Source organism: Lissotriton helveticus, chromosome 10, assembly GCF_964261635.1.
Source record: "Lissotriton helveticus chromosome 10, aLisHel1.1, whole genome shotgun sequence".
Classification (NCBI taxonomy): Eukaryota; Metazoa; Chordata; class Amphibia; order Caudata; family Salamandridae; genus Lissotriton; species Lissotriton helveticus.
Window position 1 is genome coordinate 22708137 of NC_136071.1, and position 14062 is coordinate 22722198.

The 14062-nt window shown below is 48.9% G+C and overlaps 1 protein-coding gene across 1 annotated transcript in view; it reads right to left on the bottom strand.

The window, feature by feature from the left end:
- Positions 1 to 14062, bottom strand: part of LOC144785000 (actin-associated protein FAM107A-like) — a 69771-nt gene that overhangs the window by 16514 nt on the left and 39195 nt on the right. Inside the window, exon 4 of the mRNA XM_078664119.1 lies at positions 7747 to 7894. Coding sequence (XP_078520245.1) covers positions 7747 to 7894 — 148 coding nt within the window. The remainder of the gene's footprint in view (positions 1 to 7746; positions 7895 to 14062) is intronic.

Genomic DNA, 14062 nt, shown 5'->3' on the forward strand with positions numbered 1-14062 from the left:
TTTAAATGCATGGTAAATAGGCTGCATTTTTTTTAAACTGCTTTATTTAAAAGCAGTCCCAGACATGGTGGCCTGCAGAGCCCAGCAGGCACCATACCTAGGAGGGCTGCCATTCCCAATAGGCTCGCAAATTGTGAGAGGCTCATTAATATTAATGAACCTCTCAATTTGCGACCCCATTGGGAATCCGAAACAATGTTAAACACACTGTTGTACATTCCATTTAGCGACTCGCAATTTGCCACTCGCAATGTGTCGCCAATTGCGAGGCGCTAATTGAAATGGTTGTACATCTGGCCCCAAAATCGTTTGGGGCAGATTTACAAGCCCTTTGCGCCTCTTTTACGCCACCGTTGCGTCACTTTCGTGATGCAGCGGTGACGCAAAAGATGTGCCATGGTGCAGGGTATTTACAATGTGACGCATCTGAGAGATGCGCCACGTTGTAAAGCCCTGCGCCAGAAGGAGGCGTTACGGCGCAGGAATGCCTCCTAAAAGTGGCTGAGTGAAATCTACAAGATTTCACTCAGTCACTATGGGGCCCATGCTGCGTCAAAACCCTGCGCCTGCTTGAAGCAGGCGTAAGGATTGGCGCAGCATTAACAAGATTCGGCCCCCCAGAGCATAGCTGATATGCATGGATGCGTCACTTATTGTAAATCTGCCCCTAAGCACTTTGAGTATTTGTTTTGTGTGCACATGTGTGTATTTTTTTCGAATTACTGTTTTAATATTTGAAATTTAACTCATACAAATTGCTTGGGGGGTCCCCGGCTTCCAGTGGTGACTCAATGGGGGTCCTCAGGAGTCAAAAGTTTGGGAACCACTGCTCTAGACTGTTCCACACCACTTTATTCCACTTTACTCTATGGCACTCAACTCTACTCAATTGCTTTGCACCACTGCACTTTATGCCACTATATTCTACAACATTCTACTCCCTGCCACAGTACTCCATGGCACTGCACGATATGTCACTCTACACCACTGTACTCTACATCACTACACTCTACACCACTCTATTGTACTCTGCACCACTGTACCCTACATCACTGCTCTATGGACCAGTATACACTAGTGCACTGCACTCTATGACACTCCACACTATGACACTCCACACTGCATGACTGCACTCTGTGCCACTGCACTCTATGACACTCCACTCTATGACACTCCACTCTGCATGACTGCACTCTATGCCACTGCAGTCTGCAACACTACACTCTTCATGACTTCTCTCTACACCACTGTACTCTACATCACTACACTCTACACCACTCTATTGTACTCTGCACCACTGTACCCTACATCACTGCTCTATGGACCAGTATACACTAGTGCACTGCACTCTATGCTACTGCACTCTATGACACTCCACTCTGCATGACTGCACTCTATGCCACTGCAGTCTCAACACTACACTCTTCATGACTTCTCTCTATGCCACTGCACTCTACTCTGCATCACTCAACTCTATGCCACTCTACTGCACTCTACGCCACTGTACTCTATGCTATGGACTCTACTCTGCACCACTCTGCTCTACGCCAACGCACTCAAAGCCACTCTATTCGGCATCACTCCACTCTATGCCACTGCATTCTTCCCTGCACCACTCCACTATGCACCACTCCACTCTAAGCCACTTCACTCTACGTCACTCTACTCTGCAACGCTGCTGTCTCCACCGCTGAACTCTATACTACTCTACATCTCTCCACTCTATGCCACTGTACTCTACACTTATCCACTCTAAGCCACTCTAATTTATTCTGCATCACTACACTCTAAGAAACTCTACTCTGTACCACTGCACTCTACGCCATTTCACTCTACTCTGTACCACTCCACTTTATGCCATCCCACACTATGCCACTCTATTCTACACCACGGCACTCTACGCTGCTGCACTTTACATCACTGCACTCTACACCAATACTCTCTACACCACTTTACTCAAAACCAATACCTTCTGCACCACTGCACTCCATGCCAACCTACTCTGCACCACTGCACTCCATGCCAATCTGCTCTGCACCACTGCACTCCATGCCAATCTACTCGGCACCACTGCACTCCATGCCAATCTACTCTGCACCACTGCACTCCATGCCAATCTACTCTGCACCACTGCACCCCATGCCAAGCTACTCTGCACCACTGCACTCCATGCCAAGCTACTCTGCACCACTGCACTCCATGCCAATCTACTCGGTACCACTGCACTCCATACCAATCTACTCTGCACCACTGCACTCCATGCCAAGCTACTCTGCACCACTGCACTCCATACCAATCTACTCTGCACCACTGCACTCCATGCCAAGCTACTCTGCACCACTGCACTCCATACCAATCTACTCTGCACCACTGCACTCCATGCCAAGCTACTCTGCACCACTGCACTCCATGCCAATCTAATCTGCACCACTGCACTCCATGCCTGTCTACTCTGCACCACTGCACTCCATGCCAACCTACTCTGCACCACTGCACTCCATGCCAATCTGCTCTGCACCACTGCACTCCATGCCAATCTACTCGGCACCACTGCACTCCATGCCAATCTACTCTGCACCACTGCACTCCATGCCAATCTACTCTGCACCACTGCACCCCATGCCAAGCTACTCTGCACCACTGCACTCCATGCCAAGCTACTCTGCACCACTGCACTCCATGCCAATCTACTCGGTACCACTGCACTCCATACCAATCTACTCTGCACCACTGCACTCCATGCCAAGCTACTCTGCACCACTGCACTCCATACCAATCTACTCTGCACCACTGCACTCCATGCCAAGCTACTCTGCACCACTGCACTCCATACCAATCTACTCTGCACCACTGCACTCCATGCCAAGCTACTCTGCACCACTGCACTCCATGCCAATCTAATCTGCACCACTGCACTCCATGCCTGTCTACTCTGCACCACTGCACTCCATGCCAGTCTACTCTGCACCACTGCACTCCATGCCTACCTTCTCTGCACCACTGCACTCCATGCCAGTCTACTCTGCACCACTGCACTCCATGCCAACCTACTCTGCACCACTGCACTCCATGCCAACCTACTCTACTCTGCACCACTGCACTCCATGCCTACCTTCTCTGCACCACTGCACTCCATGCCAGTCTACTCTGCACCACTGCACTCCATGCCAACCTACTCTGCACCACTGCACTCCATGCCAATCTACTCTGCACCACTGCACTCAATGCCAATCTACTCTGCACCACTGCACTCCATGCCAACCTACTCTGCACCACTGCACTCTACGCCATTTCACTCTACTCTGTACCACTCCACTTTATGCCATCCCACACTATGCCACTCTATTCTACACCACGGCACTCTACGCTGCTGCACTTTACATCACTGCACTCTACACCAATACTCTCTACACCACTTTACTCAAAACCAATACCTTCTGCACCACTGCACTCCATGCCAACCTACTCTGCACCACTGCACTCCATGCCAATCTGCTCTGCACCACTGCACTCCATGCCAATCTACTCGGCACCACTGCACTCCATGCCAATCTACTCTGCACCACTGCACTCCATGCCAATCTACTCTGCACCACTGCACCCCATGCCAAGCTACTCTGCACCACTGCACTCCATGCCAAGCTACTCTGCACCACTGCACTCCATGCCAATCTACTCGGTACCACTGCACTCCATACCAATCTACTCTGCACCACTGCACTCCATGCCAAGCTACTCTGCACCACTGCACTCCATACCAATCTACTCTGCACCACTGCACTCCATGCCAAGCTACTCTGCACCACTGCACTCCATACCAATCTACTCTGCACCACTGCACTCCATGCCAAGCTACTCTGCACCACTGCACTCCATGCCAATCTAATCTGCACCACTGCACTCCATGCCTGTCTACTCTGCACCACTGCACTCCATGCCAACCTACTCTGCACCACTGCACTCCATGCCAATCTGCTCTGCACCACTGCACTCCATGCCAATCTACTCGGCACCACTGCACTCCATGGCAATCTACTCTGCACCACTGCACTCCATGCCAATCTACTCTGCACCACTGCACCCCATGCCAAGCTACTCTGCACCACTGCACTCCATGCCAAGCTACTCTGCACCACTGCACTCCATGCCAATCTACTCGGTACCACTGCACTCCATACCAATCTACTCTGCACCACTGCACTCCATGCCAAGCTACTCTGCACCACTGCACTCCATACCAATCTACTCTGCACCACTGCACTCCATGCCAAGCTACTCTGCACCACTGCACTCCATACCAATCTACTCTGCACCACTGCACTCCATGCCAAGCTACTCTGCACCACTGCACTCCATGCCAATCTAATCTGCACCACTGCACTCCATGCCTGTCTACTCTGCACCACTGCACTCCATGCCAGTCTACTCTGCACCACTGCACTCCATGCCTACCTTCTCTGCACCACTGCACTCCATGCCAGTCTACTCTGCACCACTGCACTCCATGCCAACCTACTCTGCACCACTGCACTCCATGCCAACCTACTCTACTCTGCACCACTGCACTCCATGCCTACCTTCTCTGCACCACTGCACTCCATGCCAGTCTACTCTGCACCACTGCACTCCATGCCAACCTACTCTGCACCACTGCACTCCATGCCAATCTACTCTGCACCACTGCACTCAATGCCAATCTACTCTGCACCACTGCACTCCATGCCAACCTACTCTGCACCACTGCACTCCATGCCAAGCTACTCTGCACCACTGCACCCCATGCCAATCTACTCTGCACCGCTGCACTCCATACCAATCTACTCTGCACCACTGCACTCCATGCCAAGCTACTCTGCACCACTGCACTCAATGCCAATCTACTCTGCACCACTGCACTCCATGCCAACCTACTCTGCACCACTGCACTCCATGCCAAGCTACTCTGCATCACTGCACCCCATGCCAATCTACTCTGCACCACTGCACTCCATACCAATCTACTCTGCACCACTGCACTCCATGCCAAGCTACTCTGCACCACTGCACTCCATGCCAAGCTACTCTGCACCACTGCACTCCATGCCAAGCTACTCTGCACCACTGCACCCCATGCCAATCTACTCTGCACCACTGCACTCCATGCCAATCTACTCGGTACCACTGCACTCCATGCCAATCTACTCGGCACCACTGCACTCCATGCCAATCTACTCTGCACCACTGCACTCCATGCCAAGCTACTCTGCACCACTGCACTCCATGCCAATCTACTCTGCACCACTGCACTCCATGCCAATCTACTCTGCACCACTGCACTCCATGCCAAGCTACTCTGCACCACTGCACTCCATGCCAATCTACTCTGCACCACTGCACTCCATGCCAAGCTACTCTGAACCACTGCACTCCATGCCAAGCTTCTCTGCACCACTGCACCCCATGCCAAGCTACTCTGCACCACTGCACTCCATGCCAAGCTTCTCTGCACCACTGCACTCCATGCCAATCTACTCTGCACCACTGCACTCCATGCCAAGCTACTCTGCACCACTGCACTCCATACCAATCTACTCTGCACCACTGCACTCCATGCCAAGCTACTCTGCACCACTGCACTCCATACCAATCTACTCTGCACCACTGCACCCCATGCCAAGCTACTCTGCACCACTGCATTCTACGCCATTATACTCCACTCTAAGCCACACCATTGCACTCTGTCACTTTACTCTGAACCACTCTACCCCACTTCATTCTACACCAGTGCACTCTATGACACTCTGCTCCGAAGCACTGCACTCTCTACCACTGAACGCTATGTCACTCTACTCTATGCCACTCTACTCTTTGCCACTGCACTGTATAACACTCCAGTCTATGCCATTTCACTATTCACCAATGCACTCTGTGCCACTCCACTCTGCAACAATGCACTCTACGCCAATGCACTCTACGCCACTACTCTATATCACTCCACTCTTTCCTACACCACCCTACTCTGCCTGCACCACTCCACTCTATGCCACTACACTCTACTCTGAAACAATGTACGCTAAGCCACTGCACTCTACGCCATTCTACTCCACTCTGCGCCACTGCAATCAACACTGCACCACTCTACTCTATGTCACTCTACTCTACTCCATTAGGCTGCTACTCTATGCCTCTGCTTTCTAGCCTTCACCGCCATACTCTACAGCGTACCACTCCACTCCACACCAATCTACTTTGAAACAATCTACTCTACCCCACTGCACTAAATGCCACTGCACTCTATGCCACTCTACTCCACTATAAGCCACTGCTCTCTATGCTGCCCCACTCTATACCTCTGCAGTCTACACTATGCCACTGCACTCTAAACCACTGCACTCTACACCAGTGCACTCTACAGCACTATACTCAACACCAATACACCCTGCGCCACTGCACCTACATCAACTACTTTGCACCACTGCACTTCACGCCACCATACTCTACAACATTCTACTCCATGCAACAGCACGCTACATCACTCTACACCATTGCACTGTACGTCACTGCACTCGAGGCCACTCTATTCTACTCTGCACCCTGTTCTCTACGTCAATGCTCTTTACACCACTCTACTCTTCACCAATCTATGCCTCTGCACTCTACACCCCTGCACTCGACTCTGCACCACTCCACTATACGCCACTCTACTGCATTCTAGGCCACTGCACTCTCTGCTGCTACACTCTGCTCCACTCTACTCTACACAACTGCACGCACTCTACACCACTCTACTCTTCACCACTCTACCCTGCACCACTTCACTCTATGCAACTCTTCTCCACTCTGCACCACTCTACTCTAAGCCAATGTACTCTGCACCACTGCTGTGTCTGCCCTGCTGAGGCAATCAGGCGAGACCTGCTGCGTCTGCCCCTCTGAGGCAATCAGGCGAGACCTGCTGCGTCTGCCCCTCTGAGGCAATCAGGCGAGACCTGCTGCGTCTGCCCCTCTGAGGCAATCAGGCGAGACCTGCTGCGTCTGCCCCTCTGAGGCAATCAGGCGAGACCTGCTGCGTCTGCCCCTCTGAGGCAATCAGGCGAGACCTGCTGCGTCTGCCCCTCTGAGGCATTCAGGCGAGACCTGCTGCGTCTGCCCCGCTGAAGCAAACAGGCGAGACGCTGCTGGGTCTGACCTGCTGAGGCAAACAGGTGAATCCTGCTGGGCCTGACCCACTGACGCAAACAGACCAGACCTGGTTGGTCTGACCTGGTCATGTGCAGTTGCCAGAAGCAGGTAGTCGAGAGACAGAATGTTTTGCCAACACAGCTCTGAGGATATTGCGCGTCTTCAGTGGCAATAAGAACCCGCTGTCACCAGAGTCCCTTATTGGCCTGAGCAGTCATTCTCACAAGTCCCCAAAAATAATTCTACATGTCCCTTATCCCCTCTGGACTGTGTGTGATTCCCTAAACTCATGCTCAAGGCGACGAGCAAAGCCATGAGCGAGTCTGACAACAAGTCTGATTATTCCTGGTAATATTATAAAAGTGCCTGGACTAACGCCATATAACAGTTTTCAAATAAAATAAAATAATTCAAATAAATGCTGACCTGAAGAAACCCAACACAAACACCAGAGAAGGAAAGGAGCAAAGACATAGTACAGAGAAAATTCATATTGTTTATAGAGGTAATACTCAGAGCCAATCACAGGACTGGGCACAAACCACACACAGGATCAAAGCACAGGCAGGCAGGAGGCGGGCTCACTTCCGGTGGGTGAGGAGCAGCTCCTTGTGCAGGTCCTGGCGCGTCCTGACAGCCCTCATGGGATTGGCTGCCTTACAGGGAGCAAGGAGTTGGGCGGTGGGCGGTGAGAGGATGGACTCTCCGGAGCGGTCCGCGGTCCCAGGGGAGGCTGAACGGAAACAGAAGCAACAATGTCACAACCACTGCAGCTAGGAACCCTCTGGGCTCAGATAATCATTGCATCTGCAGGTGTTTGTCAGCCTGGGGAGCAGCTGGGGCTGGTAATTGACTGTGAAAGATGTAACAGTATCATTGAATCCAATTCCTGGAAACCCAGCAAGTGGCTGTTCAACTATTTCTAAGTAAAATAAACAATCGGCCAGTTTCATCAATGTCCCGTTTTGCGACACCTTAATAGCGATTATTAAGGAATCGCTATTAAAGACTCGCAAAACGGGATTCATGTAGAAATCGCAAAAATAATTGCGATTTCTACAGCTTCCTTATTTGCGATTAGCAAATTGCTAATCGTAAATAAGGAATGACTCCACATTCATTCCTATGGGCCTAAAGGCTAAAGGCCCATAGGAATGAATGTGGAGTCATTCCTTATTTGCGATTAGCAATTTGCTAATCGCAAATAAGGATGAGATTTCAAGGGTGCCAGGGGTGTCCAAAGGACACCCTGTAGCATCCCTGAAATGGTGATTGACACTGGTGTTGCGCACACACATGTCCAAAGGACATGTGTGTGTGTAACATACAACTTAGAAAAATGCACTTTAGTGCATTTTTCTAAGTTTTCGCTATTTACCACGAAGTCAGAATTCGCGGTAAATAGCGGCCAAAAATTGCGATTTCGCAATTCTAAAATGTTTCATGAATTGCATTTAAGGAATCTCAAATAGAGATTCCTTAAATGCAATTCCTCGCAATTTAGCGATTTCGCAATTTTGCGATTTTTGCATTTGGGATGATGAATCCCAAATGCAAAAATTGCACTCGCAAAGGGCCAGATTCTCAGAATCTGGCCCTTTGCGAGCCGAATTTCCTTTGATGAATCTGGCTGAATGTTTCCCTCTGATGTGAAATTAAAAGAGTCTGCAAAGCACCCCAATCAAAGGAAGACAGCACTCTGTCCCTGCAAACCACAGAGGTGAGCACCCCACACCTGCAAAGTCCTCGACCGCAATCAATCAATCAATCATTTGTAAAGCGCACTACATAACCCGCCGGGGGTCTCAAGGCGCTGGGGGGGGGGGGGGGTGTGCTATACAAGAAATGCAAATAGATTGTGCAACACCAGCAAATCACTCAAGTACAATGAACCTGGAGCAATAACTTGGACACCCCTACTAAAACCATATTAAACCTCAAAGCCTGCAGACCTATAGGGGTGTGTCAGCCTGTAATTGAGTTTCCTTCTTGTAAGCAGCTATTTAGAGAAAGCCTTGACTGTTGATTGTCTCTACCCCAAGAGAGTCAACCCCCAGGTGTGCCTTTGAAAGCTTCTCGCTGAGCACTTCCACCCACAGCCCTAGGATATTAAAGGTACATGACTGTTATTGACTTGAGATCTGCCCATTGCACTGCTTTATTTCAGCCGGTGGATTCAGGTTGGGCCCACTGGCACTCATTTTTGGGGACCAACACTTATTTTTCCTCGTCAGTTTCATCCAGAGCAAAAGTGAGAAAATCACACAAGAGGGTAAGAAGGAGGAAGACGGGGATTGAAAAACAGTGACACAGGGAGAAAGCTGAGAACAAGAACATGTCAGAGTGAGATAAAGGGGCAGGAGGTGTCTGGTGGTGGATAAAAGAATTATGAGGTGGAATTCAGAGAAGACATCCTTGGGATTCATGAGATAAAGGGTCAGGAGCGTCTGGTGGTGGATTTAAGAGGCAGGCGGTGGATTCAAGAGTAGACATCCTTTGTAGTTATGCTATAAAGGAGCAGGGGGCATCTGGTGGTGGATGAAAGAGGCAGGAGGTGGAATTAAGAGTAGACATCCTTGGGATTCATGAGATAAAGGGGCGGGAGTGTCTGGTGGAGGATGAAAGAGGCACGAGGTGGAGTCAAGAGTAGACATCCTTGGTATTCATGAGATGAAGGGGCAGGAGTGTCTGGTGGTGGATGAAAGAGGCAGGAGGTGGTTTCAAGAGTAGACATCCTTGGTATTCATGAGATGAAGGGGCAGGAGTGCCAGGGGTGGATTTAAGAGGCAGGAGGTGGTTTCAAGAGTAGACATCCTTGGGACTCATGAGATAAAGGATCATGGAGTGCCTGGCGGAGGATGGAAGGGGCTTGAGGTGGACTCAAGACTACGCAGAGTGGGAATTTGCACCACCTATATTCACAGCGCCGGCTGCAAGCGTCTGACCAAAACTTTGGGCCCTGCCACTTATTGATTTACAAATAAATCACTGCTGCCCAGTAACCACTGACTGCCCTGGGACGTGGAGGAGAGGGCTGACGCAGGTTGCAGAACAGAGCGATTGGCACAGATGAAGCTTATTGGTCCAGTTTCAACAAGCGCCCAAGGTCCTTGTCTCACTTGTTGACTGTATGTGTGCCTTTGACTGTGTACAACACTCCTCTGCCATTTGGATAACTTCATCCTATATAAATGCCACATACAATACTTACATACATACAGGCCGTGTGCATAATACACGGTGCCTGTATCTTTGTCCTTGACTCCTCTCTGATCTAGAGGAGGATTTGATCATTTGCTTCCATGATCATATATTGGTAAATTGAATCAGATTCATCTGGTCTGGTTTTTAAGTCTTAGTGGAGGTCCGTCAACTTTGATCAAGAGGCGTGTATGGAGCACGCTACAGGAGAGCGCTGTTCCCCGGCCTCACGTTACCTCCACATGGTAAGGAGTTTGCAAGAAGGGAGGATTTGCCTGAGCATGGCCAGCTTCATGGTGATGCCATGAGCGCCTGCATTTTTTTTTAGGTGCAAATTTATGATCTGTGTCCAATAGGATTTGAAGATTCATGACTTGTCTGGTGGTAGCAACAGGTTTGTGGGTCAATTTATAAGAATTGAAATCAGGTTGCGCCCCACCGGGATTTCAGATGTAGCTCAGTTTAAGCTAAGAGATCGCTCACTCATTCATGAATGTCCCTTCTGTAAGTATTTGGTGATGTTTGCTTCACTCCCTGCTCTATTTTCTTCTCAGATGTCGGTTCGGGGGTGTTTGGAGAAATTGCTTTGCTGGGAAATTCCTGGTGGAAAATTCACCAATCCGTGTGAGATGGTGGGATTCCACCACAATATCTGGGCTCTGAAAATATGAACTGGTGGGACAGTGTCATTTGTGACATTTCTAGCCTTGCTCACACAGTGGCGTAGCAAGGTCAGGTGGTACCCAGTGCGTAAAATGTCTTGTCACCCCCCACATTGAAATTATTAAAAGAAGGAAAAACAAGATACTTAAAGCTCTGCCTTTCAGTTTTTCTCTTTGCTGCACATCACTCGTTTTAAATAATATTATTTTTTCCCAAAATAGCGCGAGCCCCCCAATTTTTTATTTATTTTAAAAACACATATTTTTGCCATTTTGTCACCCCCCTCAGTGATGACACCCGGGACGGCCCGCACCCACCACACCCCCCTTCCTACCCTGCTGTGCTCACATGGTGGGAGTGTTTCCCAGTGTGTTCGCGGCTCTATACTCACATTTTTTGTGAAAACCATCGAACCTTCCCATAGTGCAGTAATGGAGATATCTCCACCAGGTACGGTGGTGGATTTCGCTCTTTAAATTGAACGGCGGGCCAGCCACCATTTCTGGCGCTGTTGCCTCTGCACATTTGCGGGGTGGACGATGGATCCAGACGAATTCCCACCAGTACTTCGCCCGACCGCCATATAATTATAAGTAGGACAGACATGCCACGGGTGTTGCTGGCAGCGAGTCTTAAACTTCATGGCAGATTCCTTATTACTGCTCTGATCAGATTCAAGCCTTAGATCACCTTTAGGTCTCAGTCAGCACAGGTGGTCTGTTTGGAAAAGAGCCATTGTGGGCCTTCTAAGAACTTACAGGGGCTTGGAGCCCGCCCATTGGCTTCAGTGTGGCTCTTGCTTGCTTGATATTGAATGTCTCTCCTTGTCCTTCTTGTAGCTGTCCCTTCTCTGGAACATAGTCTCTTTACCATCATTTGGCTAGCCTGACTTGCATCCTTCTGTTTCTCACTTTTAGGTAATTACTTTTTTTCTTTTGCTTAAGCACTCCCTGGGAGTACATGGGAGTTTCACCTTTTGCCCGCGTGAGCTTCTCCACACCCAAATATCCACCCACCACCGGCAGGTCCTACATTAGGGCAGAGGAGTGTCGCCCACCCTGCTGCCAGCGCAACAAACATGACAAATAAAATGGTAATAAAATGATTTTAGCATTTCCATTTTATTTTTGAGTGCGGCCAGCCCAAGCAAAGTTCCGGGGTGGGGCGGGGCCATTGCTGCTGACTGGCAGCAGGAGTGGTGGAGTGGTGCACACTTCAGTTTAAAGTGCGCATGTCACTTTGGCTGGTTGTCTTGTGACAGCCAGCCTGGCATGCAAACTTTAAACCTCTCCACCCGAGCTTTCATTGGCAGCTGGGTGGAGACCAGGCACAGGCCCTAGTGCCTGTAGGAGTGCTGAGTCAGCACACTCCAACCAATCCAAGAGCTTCTCTCATGCTGGTTTGGGGTTGGCGTATGGGCATTCCTGGTTCCAAACAGTGCCTGAAAGTGGGTCGAAATGTTTACCTGATCGCCCCATCACTTTGAAATACCAGCAGCCGCCACACACCCAACACACTCCATATTGCTGTCTCCCTTGTTTCGCAAGCTCTCTATCTCATGAGCTTTCCCCACCAAACTCCCTCTCGCCTGGACTCCCCCTTGCTTTTTCACTCATGTGCTTCTCCCCACACCCTCCAGTTGCTCTTCTTTTTATGCCATTTGTCCCCCCACCCAATCTCTTACTGCTTGCTCCTACCCGCACCAGCATTACTCCAACCCAGTAGGCTTTGCCAAACTTGTTAAACTTGTCAGAACTTTCCCACAGAAATATACATCAATTTCCATAGGTGCCCAGATCAAATGTTGCTCTCATTCACATTTTAAAGTATTAACTCTATTTTTCTAGCTTTTCATCCAATTGTTAATAAATTCTTGACGCACCATAAGGTGTGAAAATTGACTATTTACACTAAAGCATGAACTGAATTGGCTTTGTTTTTGAACTGTAATTCTGTTTTGTTTCGCAAGCACCTCTGCACCCCTAAAATGTTATAAGTAGTCTTGACCCTTGGTTCCCATCACTAAAAGTGGCAGAAGGATTTCCAAAAGAGGTGTTGCGCAACAGGGTACTTTGCATTGGCAGATCTGTGTTTAGCCCGTTGGGCACACCAGGAAATACTATAAGGACCCCCCATTATAATGGCTCAGAGTGTGGGTCGCTCGGTGTTTGTGTGAATAAGAACAATCACCTTAGTACACACATACATAGCAAACTTGATACATTGCTGTTGAGGAGCTATAATATATCGAATAAACTATCTAGACGTAAACTTCCACCCTGAGCTAGTAGGGGACGGTCAGCGATAGACGACATAGACTTCGTTGTCCATACTACTCAAATCTGGTTATTCTGGAAAATGGGTATTATACACAATTTAAACTAGTACCCCCACTTTGAATTGTTCTGGTGACACTGTATTCTATTTGGGCGAGGTCCTGATGAAGGTGGTTCACGGTTGTGTAACTCCACCGAAACGCGTAGACCACGTGCGCCCAGACCTTTTGGCTTTTGTCATCGAATTTGTCCATCGGAAACGTTTTACATCTATGTGTTCCTTATGCCCAAAAGTGTATACGTGTCTTGTATGACTGGGAGTGAGTGTGAGGAATGCATTTGTCAGATATTTTATTGATTTATCTGTTGGGGGCTGTCACAGTTGTTTTGCACTGTATATATCAAGGTGTATTTATTTTTGTACTACAAAATGTTTTTAAAAATTAGTTTTTCTAGTGAACATTGCAAAAAAATATAGAGTAATATGTACTAATTAATAACAGATACAAACAAACAAGAATCAAAAATAAAATGAATTTAAAAAAAAAGAACATGTACATGTGTACTTGAAAGTCAAAACTATGTAAAGTTAGACTTGTACCTTAACCCATACGAGTTTGAATCCTTGTTAAAGCAATATAGGTCTTAGGGGAGCTGTTCTTTGTTTCAGTTGTTTGGTTTTCCCCTCTTTCTCCCTGACCTTATACGTCTCTTAGAGGGGGTCCCTTTATTTACAAGTGCAAGATGGAGCAGGACTGGGA